At 39.6% G+C, this 17,518-nt stretch overlaps 1 protein-coding gene across 3 annotated transcripts in view; it reads right to left on the bottom strand.

Annotated features, from left to right (window-relative positions):
* Positions 1-17,518, bottom strand: part of LOC101347192 (guanine nucleotide-binding protein G(q) subunit alpha) — a 341,585-nt gene that overhangs the window by 277,569 nt on the left and 46,498 nt on the right. The window contains exon 1 of one of the 3 annotated variants that reach the window (XM_023737735.1): positions 3,898-4,989. The exons of the other annotated variants lie outside the window; for them this stretch is intronic. Coding sequence (XP_023593503.1) covers positions 3,898-4,078 — 181 coding nt within the window. The 5' untranslated portion in view covers positions 4,079-4,989. Of the gene's footprint in view, positions 1-3,897; positions 4,990-17,518 lie in introns of those variants that run through there. 3 annotated transcript variants of the gene reach the window in all.

The following is a 17,518-nucleotide window of genomic DNA, read 5'->3' as shown; positions in this document are numbered from 1 at the left end:
CATTCCCAATCCCTGCAGAGAGCTAAAAACATAACCAAACCAGATGCCATCAAGGCAATTTCGACTCTAGCAACTCCACGTGTGTCAGAGTAGAACTGTGCTCCATGGGGTTTTCAATCGCTGATTTGTCAGAAGTAGATCGCCAGGCCTTTCTTCTGAATACCTTAAGGGTGATCAATACTTCATTTTTAAACGTTGGGCATTGCAAGTTTGCTCCATTTCTTAAACAAGTAGGTTTTTCACCACTATCTTTTGAAATCTAGAATTTAGAGTCTGCTAAGTGTGCCAGCATAGACTTTTTTAAAAAGTCTTTAAAAGGGAAAGGGGGAGAGTTCTGACACATTGTGGGGGTTGCAACTCATGTTATAAAACAATTTGTTTATAAATTTTTTGTGTATAAACTTCCATGTTAATTTGCACTGTAAACTTTCACCCACAACACAATAAAACTTAAAAAATAAAAGTCTTTAATTGATGACTTCATATTTCAATGGTTCCACCTTTGACAGACAGAACTTTCTCAAATGATATAAATGTTCTTTAACTATCTGTTCTTTACCTTTCTTCTTTAGTAGCAATTATCTATATGTCCATACTGAGCATTTGAAACGAGTGGGACTGAGGAACTAGATTTGTAATTACACTTAATTTTAATGAATTTATATTGTAAAATGTGGCTAGCGGCCATTGTACGGACTAGCACAGGTTTAGATGGACAGAGTCCTGAAACAGGGAAAAGAGCATCAAAGAAACAGACCTGGGTTCAAATCCCAAGCTCCACCACTTATTACCTACAGACCTTGAGCAAGCTATTAAAACTCTCTCACATTTCCCCAGGTGTAAAATAGCATGTTATGAAATTAAATACAGTGAAGTAAGCAAAGCCCCTTCCATCTGTTCATTTTCCTGTTGTCAACAGCAACAAAGGTCAGAAGATGAAGACACCTGCCCAAATTTTGCTCCTGAGTAGGAAACAACCAACCAACCAAAGCCAGGGAGAGTAGGTACCAAATTGTCAACGGTGTTTTGTTTCCAAAAAGGGGGTTGAAGTGTTCCATCTCTATTTTATATACTTTTGTACTCCTTGAATTTTTTTTCCTTACATAAATCTTACTGTGATCAAAAAAAAAAAAAAAAAAAAACAAATACTTTACAAAATGTCGTTTCAAAGTTTTGGCTTTTTCTTTTCGTATTGCTAAGGCAGGGATTAAAAAGCAAGGATGTCATTTTGAGGACTAAGGTGCACCTGACCCAAGCATGGTATTTTCAGTTGCCTTACATGCCCATGAAAGCTGGACAGTAAGGAAAACTGAAGAATGGTGCCTTTGAACTATGGTGTTGGCGAAGAATACTGAATAGACCCTGGACTGCCAGAAAACCAAAACACCAAACTCACTGCCATTGAGTCAGTTCTGACTCATAGCAACCCTATGGACTGCCAGAAGAGTGAACAAATCTGTCTTGGAAAAAGTACAGCCAGAATGTTCCTTAGAAGTGAGGATGGCAAGACCTCGTCTCACGTACTTTGGACATGTTATCAGAAGGGACCAGTCCCTGGAGAAGGGCATCATGCTTGGTAAAGTAGACGGTCAGCGAAAAAGAGGAAGACTCAATGAGATGGACTGTCACAGTGACTGCAACAATGGGCTCAAGCATAGCAAGGATTGTGGAGGATGGCACAGGACCAGACAGTGTTTCATTCTGTTATATATAGGTTCGCTATGAGTTGGAATTGACTCGACGGCTTCTAACAAGAAGACAGGGATGGTAGCAAAGCATACAAGATAAATGTTGGTTTCAGCCACTGAGGAGGCAAAACGGACAGGAATGTGAAATGGCAGCAAGTCTATAAACCTCTAGGGAGCCCTGGTGGCACAGTGGTTAAGCGCTCAGCTGCTAACTGAAAGGTTGGAAGTTGGAACCCACCAGCCCCTCCATGGAAGAGAGATGTGGCAGTTTGTGTAAATATCACAGCCTTGGAAACCCTATGGGGCATTTTTCTCTGTTCTCTAAGGTCACTACAGGTCAGAATCAGCTCCACGGCAGTTTTTTTTTGTTCTCCTACAAACCACTGTGCTCAATGCTAGCACAGTGTATACCCTGAATGTTCAAGGCTCCTAAAATGCAATGCAGTTACTTAGATTAACCAAATTAATATCAGTGCCTGCAATGCTCAAAGCTTTCCTATTCTACCTAGTAAGGGGGATGAGCCCTCCTCTGGTCACAAGCTAAATTATCATCAGGCAATTTTTTTTTTTTTTTTTTTTTTTAACGAACTTATGGTTACAGGTAAATGACACCCTCACACACTATGAATTGAGCAACATTTGGGGAAGGGAATTTGACAAAATGTGTACTTAAAAATATTCATTACCTATGGATTCCAGAAATTACATCTGTAGGAACTTAAGACAGTGGAGGAAAATCAGATAATTAAGCAAAGATATCTATATAGGAATGATCATTCAACATGTTACATAGTAAAGAAAACTGGAAACAATCTACATACCCATTTGAAGAGAACTGGTTAAATAAATTATGGCACACTCATATAATGAAATACTATGCAATCGATAAAATGATGTAGATTTATTCTTACTGATGTACAAAGTTGTTCAAAATGTTACAAAATACTCTGGGGTGATGTAAAACTTTTGGAAATGGATAGTGGAGAACGTAGCACAACACAGTGAATGTAATTTTAAAAAACAATTGCCACCAAGTTGACTCTGACTCATGGCAACTCTACGTGTGTCAGAGTAGAACTATGCTCCATAAGGTTTACACTGGCTGATTTTTCAGAAGCACATTGCTAGGCCTTTCTTCTGAAGTGCCCCTGGGTGGACTTGAACCTCCAAACTTTTTGTTTGTAGTCAAGCTCATTAACTTTCGCACTACGCAGGGACTCCAATGTCACTGAATTGTAGACTTTAAAATGGAAAACTTTTTGTTATATATATTCTACCACAATTTTTTTTTTTAAGTTACAAAATAACATGTAGAATAGAGTAACATTTGCTATGCAACTCACATAACATATGTGTGTGTTTATGCATAAGAAAAATGTTTTAAAGAACATAAATCAAATGTTATTAGTGACTGTAGAGCTGGAATTTAGGAGCTTGGGGTCCTGTTGGTCATCTATTACATTCTTAATTTTCTGTCTATAATACTTGTACAGCATTAAATAATAAGAAAGAAGGAAGGATAAATGAAAGGCTGTCATTGATGTCACTCAGTTTGGAGGTGAGTTCTGCCCAAACCTTTAAGTACTAGTTACTTCCTATACAATTTAAACTCTTTCACAGCATAGAAAAGGATGGAAAACTTGTTATTCATTTTATCAGATTAGCATAACAAGTAAAAACTAAAGAAAAATCTAATTTATGAATATAGACATAAAATCATTTTTTAAAATGGCAAATTAAATTCAGTAAGCTATTATTAGAATAACAGGGCTTATTCTGGTAATTCAAGAATATTTTAATATTAGAATACATACTAAAATAAGTTACACATAAATTAAGCCAAAGTTGAGAAACCAGTATTAACTCTATTCTTGATTTTAAAACAAAATAAACTCTAGTAAACCAGGAATAGAAGGAACTAACTTCAATACAATAGAAAAAAAAAGTCTTTCTCAAATCCCAAAAGTAAAGCACTAAAGGTACTCCCATTAAATCTAGGCCCAAAATAAGGATGCCTACTGTTGTGACTATTATTGAACACTGTTCTAGAAGTTCTAGCCAAAATAACAAGATAAAAAATTAAAATGAAAGAGACAAATACTAGAAAAGAGACAAAAAGTATTATTTGGGGATGATATGATGGCAAAGACAAGAGAAATAGCTTAAAAACTATTACGTAATTAAGAAAGTTAAGAAGTATTCCAGTAACATTTATCAAGTATATACCTGATACGTCCTGAGGTAGGTGCTGGGGATACAACAGTGAATAAAAACAGAGATGCAGGACCCATTCGAGGGTCCCACAGACGATAAAGCAAAAACATATGTTTCTCATACTCTGTTTCCCGGGGTTCATAAACACAACAAATGTAGGTGACATCGATTCCCATTTTCAGGTAATTCAGGAAATAGACTTCAAAAGCTCATTTATAAATGTACAAAAATCATCCGCTTTTCCATCATCCGCAAAAACCAGTTGTAAGATATAATTTAAGAACAGCCTAGTCACTCATTACAGCAATCATAAACAAAATTTAAAACATCTAGAAATAAATCCAACAGGAAACGTGTAGGGCTTGCATAAATAAAAGTACAAGATTTCATTCACTGAGGTTAAAAAAAAAAAAAAGAGAAGGTGTTAAAAGAAAAAAATTCTTTTAAAAGCATACCATGTTCCTGGATGGTAAAAGTGTAAATTTTCCCAAAATTAATCTATCTATTTAACACAATCACATTCAAAATATGTGATTCAAAATGGGATTCTTTTTTTAGAAGCTGACAAAATGATTTTAAATTCCACTTGGAGAATAACTGTGCGAGAAAGGCCAAGAATTTTTCTTTAAGGAAGACATGAAATGAACTGCTCCCAAAGAGAACTCATGATATCACCCACACATGCTCAGACACAAGTGGGCTGAGAGCCTGGCTTTACTGCAAGATACCCCCCCTCCTTGTCCTCTAGCAGATTCCTACCCAGGGCTGCAGCTCTGAAGACCAAAAAACCAAACCCAGTGCCATCAAGTCTATTCCGACTCATAGCAACCCTATAGGACGAGTAGAACTGCCCCCACAGGGTTTCCAATGAAGGAGCAGCTGGTGGATTCAAACTGCCGACCTTTTGATTAGCAGCCGAGCTCTGAACCACTACACCACCAGGGCTCCGCAGCTCTAAGGCTGGAGTATATTTTTATATGCAGCCAGTGTATGTACTTATCTCTGTATGACCGCTCACTTCAAAGCAATACCTACAAAAAATGGGTGCCTGGAAGCCAGATACACACTCACGCTGTGATAACCCACTGTCGGCACAAGGAGCAGAAATTCATTAAGAAGACTTCAAAAGTACATTAAGATTCAGGTCAATTCTTTGATGAAAATGAAGCGGGGCGGGTGGGGGGGAGACCCAATGAATACATTTTCTGAGTTTTCACGCTCAGCTAACAAGATTTCCAGGAAATACAAAAATGGAGCAACCGATGAAGGTCTTTCTTGGGCTACTGTATGAAAATAAGGAAAAATTTAATTTTCTCATTTGATGCATACTATATATTTTAATTCCTGGGAAAACCTGGAAATCAAATCAATAATATTTAGTACATTTGCATCTCCTTTAATTTTTAATAGTATTTTAGAAAATAACCTATTCATCCATCCATTTTATCCCCCAAATGCTTTCCAAGTTGATGAAAATACAGCACACATGCAGAATGAGGGGTTACAGCTGTTTTGCACACACAGAGCTTTAAAAGAGAAAGAAGAATTGAAGTGTATCACAGAGCACGTGGGCTGCAGCTGAAGCTGCAGCTCAGTTTTTAATTTCTGGGTCTGAAACAGGGCATCCCCAACCTGCCCCCACTACATTTCCACAGTCACAGACTAATGAGGTCTACGGTGTCACTGTGAAGTTATGAGCTTCTATCCCCATCCACACAGTTAGCTCTATTCTGTTCTACCCAAGCCTGACCAGACAGCTGTCTTTAAAATTTTAGTACTGATTGTTTCAAGAGGGACCACTGATAACAACTAACATACGCAGCGCTTCTGTGTGCCAGACACTATCCTAAGGACTTTAAAGATTCTTCATTCATGTGATCTTTACAGCACTCCTTCCAAGCTATCACTAGTACAATCATGTCCCAATTTATAGAAGATGAAACAGAGGCCCAAAGAGGTCCCCTAACTTCCTGTGAAGGGTGACGCAGCCCCACACCTACACACGCAGAGCCCCATCTCTCTGTATATCCCACGACCAGCTAAGAAGATGCCCTTTAATGATAAAATACACATGATGGCCCAACCTGAATGACTCGGCATAAGGTTTAATTAATACAAATTGCAAAGCACAGCTAATTGCTGTTGTTCCACTCTCTCCTATGATGATTCATTTCAAAATACTAAAATCCTCATTGTACTCTGTTTCGTAGCTTAAAATATTCTTGCACAGTATTTGGAATTACCAAAACTATAAAAATCTATCCCAAAAATAAAGTCGACCATCATCTGGGAAATCATTCATTGGTATCAGCCCACTATGAACAAGCCCTCTCTGAGTCACTACAGCCTTGCTCAGATGACTCTTGGTGCAGCCTGTCTCCTACTGTTTGTCCATCTATACCCTGTTTACCAAACTATATGTTTCCTGAGTCAGGGCCATCCCATGAAACTTGGAAAGTACTTCGTACGTAGGTACTCAACTGGTTTTTGTTGACCAGTGATTCAGTGGAATAATTATTACAAATAAAACATTTTACCGTGGCAAATAAACAGAAACATTTAAGCCCTCTAAATAAATCTTGATTTTAATCTTCTTGACAATTAAGTGCCCACGGCTAACAATTCCTCTAAATTCACCATAGCTAAAACTTACTGAATGCTTATGGGGTACCAGGAACTGCGATGAGTGCTTTATTTGAATTAAATCAGTTATGCAATCAACCTATGAGAGGGATTCTGTTATGTACGTATCCCCATTTTACAGATGAGGAAACTGAGATTTAAAAAAATAAAGCAACTTACCCAAGGTCCCACCACTAGTAAGTGATGGTGCTATGAGTCAGCCCAAGCCCTCTGCTTCCAGAGAGTGGGAGCTTAACCGCTTGTCTCCCTACCTATGCCAGCCCCTACCTCCGCCCACCTCCCCACAAGTTTAATTCAACCAGAAGAAAGTTATCCCATCCTGCAGCTTATCCCACCAGCACCACCCCCGCAACACATACACTCTCAACTCCTAAACTGCACATTAGTGTAATAGTATCAGCCTTTCAATGAAGGACAACAGAACAATCCTATAAAACTCACACTGTGATCAGGGGGTTGTCCCTCATACAATTCAGTGTATACTTTTGAAGACCCTTCTGGGAGAAGTGGCCTCCTATCTTGGCATCAAAAAGAGCTGTGTCTCTGTTAAGTGATTTGTTTTTTAAAGATACTACGAACTACACAAGTGGTAAGGTCTCTATGTTGTGCAAGTTATAGAAGGCTCAATGTCCACCCACTTCAGGGTCCACTGAAATTTTAATGTATGTACAGATAATTTCATTCCGGTTTCTATTTGTTACCCCTATATAACTGTTTGGACTTTTTCTTTCTTACTTCTAATTTATATTGTGTTATACAAATGAGACCATCTTTACATGCTATGGGGACAAGATGGCATATAAATAAAGTGCCCAGTAGATGTTCAGCTCATTTTCAACAATAAAGACAAAGAAACAATTAGGAGATAAGAATTAGAATCCTAACCCATGGCAAAAACAGGTGATCCAGGGACTTTATCCAACCAACAGGCTTGTTTTTAAAGTTTGGGCAGTAGTTTTTAAATTTTTAACTAGTTGGCAACATTTAAAACCCAAGGGATTTCACATAAAAATCCAGATTTCTTGTTTAACTTGAAAAACTGGAAGCTCTGGCAACCCTAAGCCTGCTCTCTATACATGGTAACATTTGAAGCTGAAGAGCAGCTTCAATGAGCCACGAGATTTTTGTTTGCCAGGGTCCACACCCAGACGTGTCACCCATTTAAAATCACCCACCTGGATCCCAGAAACATTTCACTTGGCAAGCCTTGGACTAAAATCAACAGCAAATCAATTCTTGACAAACTGCAACTACAAACCTTGGGCAGGATTTTCCAGCAGTTGGGAGAACCTCAGAGTATCACATTTGACCTCCTTCGTCTCAAAAGATGTAATTCCTTGGAAATTGGAAAAGCAGTCAAAGTTAGGTTGGAGAGGGAAAGAAACACACTGGATAAGGGATCTACTTATCAAACTTACTAAGCCATGCTGCTTCTTGAGCTGTTTCTTCAGTTCACGGTGCTTCCTGAACTAATTCCCTGGTTGGTTCCCACTCTAACCCTAACCTTATCACTGCACTATTGTCTCCAGCATAAGCTGGTCAAGTAGGGATAGAAGCAAAAATGGCACTATCAACTCATCATTCTCCATGGGCTCATACTCCACCACAACCCCGACTCTCCTCTTCCAAGAGCCCTAACCATTCCTCTCCAACCTCGTCCTCCTAACGCATCAGGTATTTACCATAGCTGGACCAGAACGTCCTTAATGCTCAGTTAGGTTTTTCATTCTTTGGGTGATTAAATGCCACCCTCTCTCCTGCTGACCATACCTTAACAACCAGCAATCCGAAGACTCCCTTCATTGACCGCCCACCTGGAGGCGCCATGAACACAACAATCTACTCTTCACAAGGTCAAAACAAAACTAAGCCCCTCCTTGAAAAACAACTCCTGCAGCCATTGTTCGATCTACAGGCATTTATTTAGAGTGTCCATGTAGGAAAGTCAAAATTTCCCCATCAGGAAGTTCCTGGAAGGAAGTCAGTGCCCTGAAGCATGGCCACTCCTCAGAACAGAGAAAACAAAGGCAGCGCAGGCATCTACTCCATCCTAGAATAGGAAGCAGGATCCTGAGGGAGCAGGAACATTGGCACCAGTCCTGGGCTTTCCGTGCTGGCTTCTGGAAGCAGGAGCCCCTTCACTTCGCATGTTTTGAGGACGGGTGGTGTTTTTTCCTTTACTTTTCTACTATCTGCAGCCTTTTGCCACATTTTGATCAAGATGCAACCCAAAAAACCAGGTGAATGTTTGAATGAGATTATGGATGCAAGTTATTTGTAATCCCACCCCAACTAACCATTGTCTGATCCTGCCGGATGAGCGCCCTCCACCACTGGCAACAGCCATCCCAGGTAGTCTAGCGATAGGAGTGATGCAGTAGTCGTGTGGAAAGGTATTTCCGACACCGTACATCCACAACTGTTGAGATTCTTCTTTTTTCTTCTTTCAAAAGTAATGCATGTGCAGTTAAAAAAAATTTCCAAAAAGGACCAGACAGTAATAAATAGAAAGTATCTCTGAGCCCATATCGTCCATTTCCATTCCCGTCCATTGGTACTGTTTTTACTGTCCTTCTGTGGTTACCAGTTTAACTAAATAATATGCTTATAGCTCATCTTAATTTATCAAATTTAGACAGTATTGACTTTCTGCTTCCTGGTGTCTAACTCATTCACACTTACCTGACCTCTAGTTCTTCCGTAGTTTTCTTGATTATGAAATTTGCATTTCTTCAGTTGGCTACCTCTGTTTTTTGTTTCGTCAGCATTCAACAGTGTTCCTTGATGTCATGCCATGTATGAGAAGGACGTTAGCAGGCCCACGTGACCCTTTCTCTCTTTTCCTCCTGTCACTGAATAACTGACTTCTGTTAGCTCTTCTGCTCCCTTTACATTGCCAGGTTTTAAAACTCAGGATTTTTTTTTTTCCTATAGTTACAATTGCATCTTCCTTGTCTGTGTGGAGATTAATCAAACTATTTCGCTACGTTTACAACAGTATGATTATGTAAATACTACTGTCTGCAGAACCACAATAGCCAACTCATGAGTTGAACTTGGCTAAGCTGCAGGGTCAAATGGGTTCTCTTTTCCTTAAGCTCCATTAAATGTTCAAAATTACATCACAATGTAGTTTGCTTTATTTTCACGTTTTTAAAACATTTGAAAAGACTATGATTATCTCCCTGTCCTAGTCAATATTTGTATCCATGTTTTTTTTTAATTAAAACCACATTCATATGACCTCAATGCTGTCCAGTGTTCATCCCTTTCCAAGAGAGAAGTGCACGTTACTGCGAGAACACAAGGGAAGGTTATTGAGTTAAACAATTAAGCCAATAAAAAGAACCCCTGCAGCCCAAAGGCTCCAAGGCGTGTCAACACAAGGAACAGTTATTGAGTTAAACAATTAAGCCAATAAAAAGAACCCCTGCAGCCCAAAGGCTCCAAGGTGCGTGCCCAAGGGGGAAGATGACACCAAGTGAGATGATTCACTTAGCATGACCAGTTTTTTCTTTTCTGTACCCTAAATGTAGGTTTGCTTTGCTGTATGATTTAGCTTCCTAGCTATCTGATTTTCATTTTTAAAAAGACAATAAAAAATACATATAATCTAAAGTATGTACTTGGCAATGTTATAAAACAGAAAATAAGCCCCAACACCTCGCAGAGAGAAAAGTGCTTGTTCCTGGGAGATAAATTAATTTATGAAATGGGTAAAGTTACAGGCGAAGCAATGGTGCACAGGAAGAAGAGCCGTGCCTTTGCAGTAAGACAAAGCTGAGTTTAAATTCTGGCTAAACTACTTTCTTTGCGGTGTGACCTTGGTTAAGTAAAGTTACTTCACCTCTCTGAACCCATTTCCCAATCTGTAAAACAGAATAACAACCTCTCCTTTGCAGGGGTACTGTGAAGATTAAATGAGATGATGTGGATAAAGCAGTCAGCACACTCCTGGCACTTAGAATCAGTGCTTAATCACAGTTCTCACATGTCCAGGATCAAATGTCTCTCAAATTAGCTATTATAATAAATGAAGACCCAGAGCACAAGTAGCAAGCAGTATTTACTCAACTCCTAGGAAGTCATGGGAACAGTGGTGGTTCAGTGATAGAATTCTTGCCATTCTCGCCATTCATGCAGGAGACCCAGAGATGTGATTCCCGGTCGATGCACCATATGAGCAGAGCCACCCCTCTATCAATGGAGGCTTACGTGTTGCTATGATGCTGAACAGTTTTCAGCAGTATTTCCAGACTAAGACACACTAGGAAGAAAGGCCTGGCGGTCTCCTTCCAAAAATCAGCCAGTGAAAATCCTATGGATCACAAGGATCCAATCCTTGCCGTGCGTGGGGTTGCCATGAGTTGGGTGCCAACTGCATGGCAGCTAACAACAACAACAACAAGGAAGGCACGGGGGGAGGCAGGGCAGACATTATTAAGAATCTAGTCATAAAACTAAAAACAGAGACATGCACCGCTAGGCAAAAAATTGGGTCAAGGACTCCACTGGTCTCATCTCTTCGGGAGCAAGGGAGAATGAAGAGAACAGGATACAACGAAAAGATTAGTCCAAAGGACTAATTGTCCACAGCTACCAAGACCTTCACCGGACTGAGTCCAGTACAGCTAGACGGTGCCCGGCTACCACCGCTGACTGCTCTGACCAGGATCACAACAGAGGGTTCTGGACAGAGCTGGAGAAGGATGTAGAGCATAATTCTAACTCACAAAAAAAAAAAAAAAGACCAGATTTACTGGCCTAAAGGAGACTGGAGAAACCCCGAGAGTATGGCCCCCAGACACCCTTTTAGCTCAGTGGTGAAGTTACCTTCGAGGTTCACTGTTCAGCCTGCGAGTGGACAGCCCAGTAAAACCATGAGAGTAACGAGGTACAGGAGTCCAGTGACAAGGCCCAGAAGGCAGAAGGGGAGTAGGAAGCTGATGATAGGGAACACAAAGTAGAGTAAGGATATTGTTGATGTGTTGTGAGATTGTTAACCATTGTCATAGGGCAACATTTGTAGTAACTGTTAAATGGGAGACTATTTTGTCCTGTAAGCCTTCATCTTAAGTGAGAATAACAGCACAATTAGAAGAGCGTAGTCAATGTCACTTAAATGTGTATGTAAAAAAAATTTTTGAAACGGCGTATCTTTGGCTATGTGTATTTTCACCAAAAAAAAACAAAAAAACAAAAAGTTGAGAATTTAGAGGGTTAAAATGTTGTGGGGTTGTTAACCAATGTCATAAAACAGCATGTGTGTTACTGTTACATGAGAAACTATCTGTTCTGTAAGCCTTCACCTGAAGTACAATAAAATATTAAAAAAAAAAAAAAAATTGGGTCAAGGATAATGTTACTATAAAAGTCTTTTATAATTAGACTCTCAGGGAGTTCAAAAAAAAGGGGAGGGGGGCTCTGTGATTAAACTTCTGAACTAGATCTTAGCATATTAAGATGTTTTGTCTAGTAACACAGATCTTACCATGGTCAATTAAGAAGTAATTCCAACAGGTACCACTTACTAGGTAAAAACAGCCATAATTCATACATTATCCAAATTTATGGTTAAAAAAAAAAAAGCTTTGTTTGAATCACTCTACAAGCTGGATGACAAAATCATGAGTTCTAGAATTCTGGGAAGATGAATACTCCCACCCTTTGTACATATGTAAAAATCACACAGACATACGCGTTGTCACTAAAACTTCTTCCTCGCAACAGTGCAACATTTCAAGCTCCACCCCTCACAGTTCCATGAATTTTACTCGCTGGAATCCAATCATTCTCTTCTTTAATTGGCTTTCACCTGCTTACTCCATGCTATAGCAGTGATTTAAACTTAAAATGATTTCTAACTAAATTGATATTACTAGACTCCTACACACCAAAATAGCTTCTATTTCAAAGTGAGTGGTAGGGTAGTAGGATCTAGACTACCATTTAAATGCTTGGACTTGTCCACACTTATTTAGTTACATTAGTACACAATGTTATTTACTAATAACAATGTATTAGTAAATACAATGTTTCTTTCATTATTTAATTGGTTTTTGACTTTATCTCCATAAGGTTAATATTATACCTGTATTGTATTTCTACTCACTGCCAATATTGTGTCATGTAATATTATTTCCTTTAAAGAAGTCAACCAAGACAGAAGAAAAATGGTGGCTATTTAAAACGCTCTCTACTCTGACACACACGGGGTTGCCATGAGTAGGAATCAACTTGAGGACAACTGGCTGGTGTCTGCCATTCTTACCTTAAATCTCTTTTCTCTCATATTTCAGTTATATCTCATATCCCCAGTTAAGGAATGCTTTTAGGCACTTCTCAAGACCTTATTAACCACGTGTTCATCATATCTCTGAAACTGTTTCCCACAGCACAGAAAATAGAAATCTACTGGATTTTTACTCTGCTGATCAATTTTACCTTCGTTATAATCCCACATTACGTCAAAGGCTAGTTAACTGCCTAACCATCCAAAAGAGTGATTACAAACTGTGGAATGATGAGTCTAACAATTACCTGACTAGATATGTTTGAGGAGAGAGTTATGCTTCTACGTGTAGCCCACACAGGTAGGAAAGTTTCTTGGTATTAGATTCAGGTTCCTGCTTGGAGGCTGGACAACATCTAACCCTTCCAGGACTAATGAATAGCAAGCCTATTGTTAACGACCAGCAGAGAAAGATTATACGACCTCTGCAAAGTGCAACTACCATTTGTAGCAGGAATTTCATATACACTCATGTTTGTCTACGTGCTTGTGGGTAGTCTTTTCTACAGAACGTTTTTAGCAAAGCAGTATCACTATTCTCAGAAAGAGTTCTATAAAAAGGAAATGATTCTGGTCTCCATAGACAGGCGTAGGCTCAAATTCCACTTCTGACAGAGTGTTGTTCTTTTTCTTTTTTAAAAAAAGGGAACTGTTTGACCGCTGATGTTGGCAAAATATTTAAAAAAAAAAAACCCTCTTACCTAAGTGAGAAGGTTAGAGATCAATCGATTATGGTAATGGCTATGGGCTACTGAAACCCCCCTGCCATTTTTCATGTGGAGACTCTACATCTTATCATGGGATTGGCAGAATACAAGAGATGGGAATATAACATACAGGGGTGGGGGTTGTAAAAAACAAAAAACTATACTTATATATTAGAATTACTATACAGACAAATATTAGCCTTTTCTGAGAAGTATTGTGTACTTTTTGAAAAGCCTTTTAGGAAGTACCTTAATGTTTCCATGTAACAAAAATATCATCAAATATGCATTGTACAGTAGTGAAAACGCATTCATATTTATAAATCTTCCATCCATATCCAATTTTTGATTCTGTGTTTAAAAATAGCCAAAACCAATACAAATGTTAGCATGATCAACGCTTTTTAGAAGAAGCATCACACCAAAAAACACCATTGCCATCAAGTCAATTCCAACTCATAGCGACCCTATAGGACAGAATAGAACTGCCCCACAGGGTTTCCAAGGAGTGGCTGGTGGATTCAAACTGCCGACTTTTGGTTAGCAGTCAAACACTTAGCCACCAAAAAAAGCCAAAACCAATACAAATGTTAGCATGATCAATGTTTTTTAGAAGAAGCATCATAGAGAAAATACAAAAATAGGTCTCTAATTGTATCAATGCTTAAAGTCTTCATATACCACTCATCACTCTGCTATATTGATATAGAAAAGAGAATAAACTGCAAACACTTCCTACATAGAAACAAGTACTTTGTTTTTAACTTAAGCAGCTGTTGTTGTTCTTGTTCTTGTTCTTGTTGTTAGGTGTCATCAAGTCGGTTCCGACTCATAGCGACCCTATGTACACCAGAACAAAACACTGCCCGGTCCTGTGCCATCCTCACAATCGTTGTTATACAGCTAGTTCTACGTAACAGCGTGAACTCCTGTATGGTAATAACATTTGCACAGTATATATTTATGGAGTGCTGGACATCAATATTATACTTTCACAAAAAGCAATGACATTTTTTAAAGATTCTTAAATACAGGAGCAGGGAAGAAACAAAAATGGTTGACCTACTTTAGTAGCCATTTCATACTGTTAAAAATCTTTTAAGGAGACCAGGTGGTTGTGGTTCTGTTTATTCCCTCCAACATCCCTCTATGGGCAGCCTCAAGGTATCTCTATAACCTTTGGGTTCTCAGGATGCAGCGTCATCCACAGTCAACCCACACACTGTGTTGGCTGGCAGACTCCCCTTTTGCCTCTTCCTTTCTAGTGGGCCCTGAGAAAACGAGTGTAGCCATAGTTCTCTCCAAAGAGCTGTTTGCCTCACTCCTAGTAGTTGGTGGCTGCGCCCTTTGCTTCTTTTCCTGAAGGACCTCCTGCCTATGGCACTGCGCTTGGCTGATTTATCAGCAAAGGTCTACACTCATTTTCTTGCATTTGATGAAAACATGGCAAACATATCAGTGACCTGTACACTTGAAATGGGCATTACTGGCAGGTCTGGCTTTGGCTCTGGCATCACCAACAAGGAGAATTTAGTAATTCCCCTAGTCGGGTGGATCCTTCTCTGGTAAGTCGAAGTCTGAACTGACAGTCTCCTGGAGGAAGTCCACTCCAAGCCACCTTAGGGCAGAGCCTAACGTGAGTTCCTGCTGTGTGTCAGTCATTGTGCTCAGCTTCAGGGGATACAGAAATAAAAGATCTAGCCTTTCACCCATTTATCCACAGACTATCTCCCTCCCCTCAAAAGTCATCCTGGATCTTTGATGAATACAAACAGAATTGTGGAGGAAAAAAAGTATTAGCTCAACCAAGTTGGTAAGCTAGCCAGGTAGGACACAGGCAATATTGGATATCAGCTAAACTACCGACATGTTGTTGTTGTCGTCGTGTGCCGTCGAGTCAATTCCCTATACGACAGAGAAGAACTGCCCCATAGGATTTCTTAGGCTGTGCTCTTTATGGGAGCAGACCACCAGGTCTTTTCTCCATGAAGCAGTTGGTGGGTTCAAACCACAGACCTCTTTTGGTTAGCAGCCGAGAGCTTAACTGTTGCACCATCAAGGCTCTCTGAATTACCTGTATGGCTGTAATTACTATGAAGTGCCTTACAGAGGTAATGAAATAATTTTCAAAGTTCTTGGAAATACATAAAAACCAAAAAGAAACAAATTCTTTGCCATCAAGTCGATTCCAACTCATAGCCACCCTATAGGACAGAGTACAACTGCCCCATAGTTTCCAAAGAGGGGCTAGTGGATTTGAACTGCCGACCTTTTGGTTAGCTGTTGAGCTCTTAACTACTATGCCAGCAGAGCTCCTGGAAATATATAAGGTTCTAAAATAGGCAAATTCATTTTATTTTCTTTAGAACTATTTTTTTAAAGGCGTTTATTGTCTTGAAGTAACTTTTTTAAACATCTTGAGGGAAAAATTTCCTTCACATGTAACATCACATCTCCACCCAGCAACTTGGCCCATGGAGAACAGACAGGTAAATTGTCAGGTCTATTCTAAAAAAAAATTGGGTCAAAATTTGAAGAAAGCCAGCAGCTGAGTAACTTTTAGGTAATAATTATAAATATCAGGTACAGCCCTGGAGTGGACTTGTTTAAGGTTCTGATGCTCTTTGCCACCATAGAATTATCACAACAATGATCAAATGGGTGGGATGAAGTCATTACAATTACCCTGGGGGTGGGGCGGTGGTGGTTGTGGGAACCAAACTGCAGTGCTGTGGTGCTGTGGATCCTGTGGTGGTGGTTGTTTGGTGCCATCGCGTCTTTGACTCATAGCGACCCCATATGACAGAGTAGAACTGCCCCATAGGGTTTTCTAGGCTGTAATCTTTACGGGAAACAGATCGCCAGGTCTTTCTCCCAAAGAGCCACTGGGTGAGTTCGAGCCATCAACCTTTCAGGTAGCAGCCAAGTACTTAACTGCTGAACCACCAAGACTTACTTCATTTGGATCCTAGAGTTTTTTACTCAGAAGCTCTGGGCTGGGGCCCAGGAACCTGCAGTTTTAACAGAAACATCCCAGAGGACCCTGGTGCATATGTGCTCTGAGGCAGGAGTTCATTCCACACTTTGAGAAACTGCTTTACAGGGCACAGAGCAGCGCCAGGGAGAAAAACTCCTGGATCTACTACTGTAATCGACAAAATGGCCCAAATTCCCAAGTCACTAATGAAGCAATCCTCAAACATATATTTAAGTATTCAGCAGCTCAGAGGAGAAGACAGAGAATTACAAACTTAAAGTGGACTTTGGACATGTTATCAGGGGGGACCAGTCCCTGAAGAAGGACATTATGCTTGGTAAAGTACAGGGTCAGTGAAAAAGAGGAAGAGCCTCAATGAGACGGATTGACACAGTGGCTGCAACAAGGGGCTCAAACATAGCAACGACTGAGGATGGCGCAGGACTGGGCAGCGTTTCCTTCTGTTGTACACAGGGTCACTATGAGTGGGGACCTACTCGATGGCACCTAACAACACCACCACCATCTGAGAACCTCAATGCTACAGCAGAGAAATAGCAATTCTATGGCATGGACATACACAAGTTCTTCCTAAATGAAAGAGTTTAGGAGTTTTCGAAAGAGTCTGTGGAGTTTTGCTCTGTTTTTCCTCCCATGGAAACCCATATCACATTTTATAATGAAACAAACTGAAAAAATTAATTGTGAGCAGTCATTCTGCAGAAACTTTTACTTCACAGAATAAAGGACAGTTGGATACTATTTTAAAACATTGCATACTGTTAACAAAGTACAAATGTTAACCTTCACAACATGAAGTGCTGTAATCAACTGGGTGTTGCTAGATGTGTGCAAGTATGATTTTTTTAAAAACCAGCTGTCACTCAATCCAAATTTAAATGGACTTGGATCTTCTTGACACAACATGAATGTGAAGACTTTTTTTTTTTTTTTTTTTTTTTTTGTTGCTGGACAGTCTGACTTTAAAGATTAACTT

Source organism: Trichechus manatus, unplaced genomic scaffold, assembly GCF_000243295.1.
Source record: "Trichechus manatus latirostris isolate Lorelei unplaced genomic scaffold, TriManLat1.0 scaffold00107, whole genome shotgun sequence".
In the NCBI taxonomy this organism is placed as follows: domain Eukaryota; kingdom Metazoa; phylum Chordata; class Mammalia; order Sirenia; family Trichechidae; genus Trichechus; species Trichechus manatus.
This window is presented reverse-complemented; position numbering and strand designations above follow the sequence as displayed.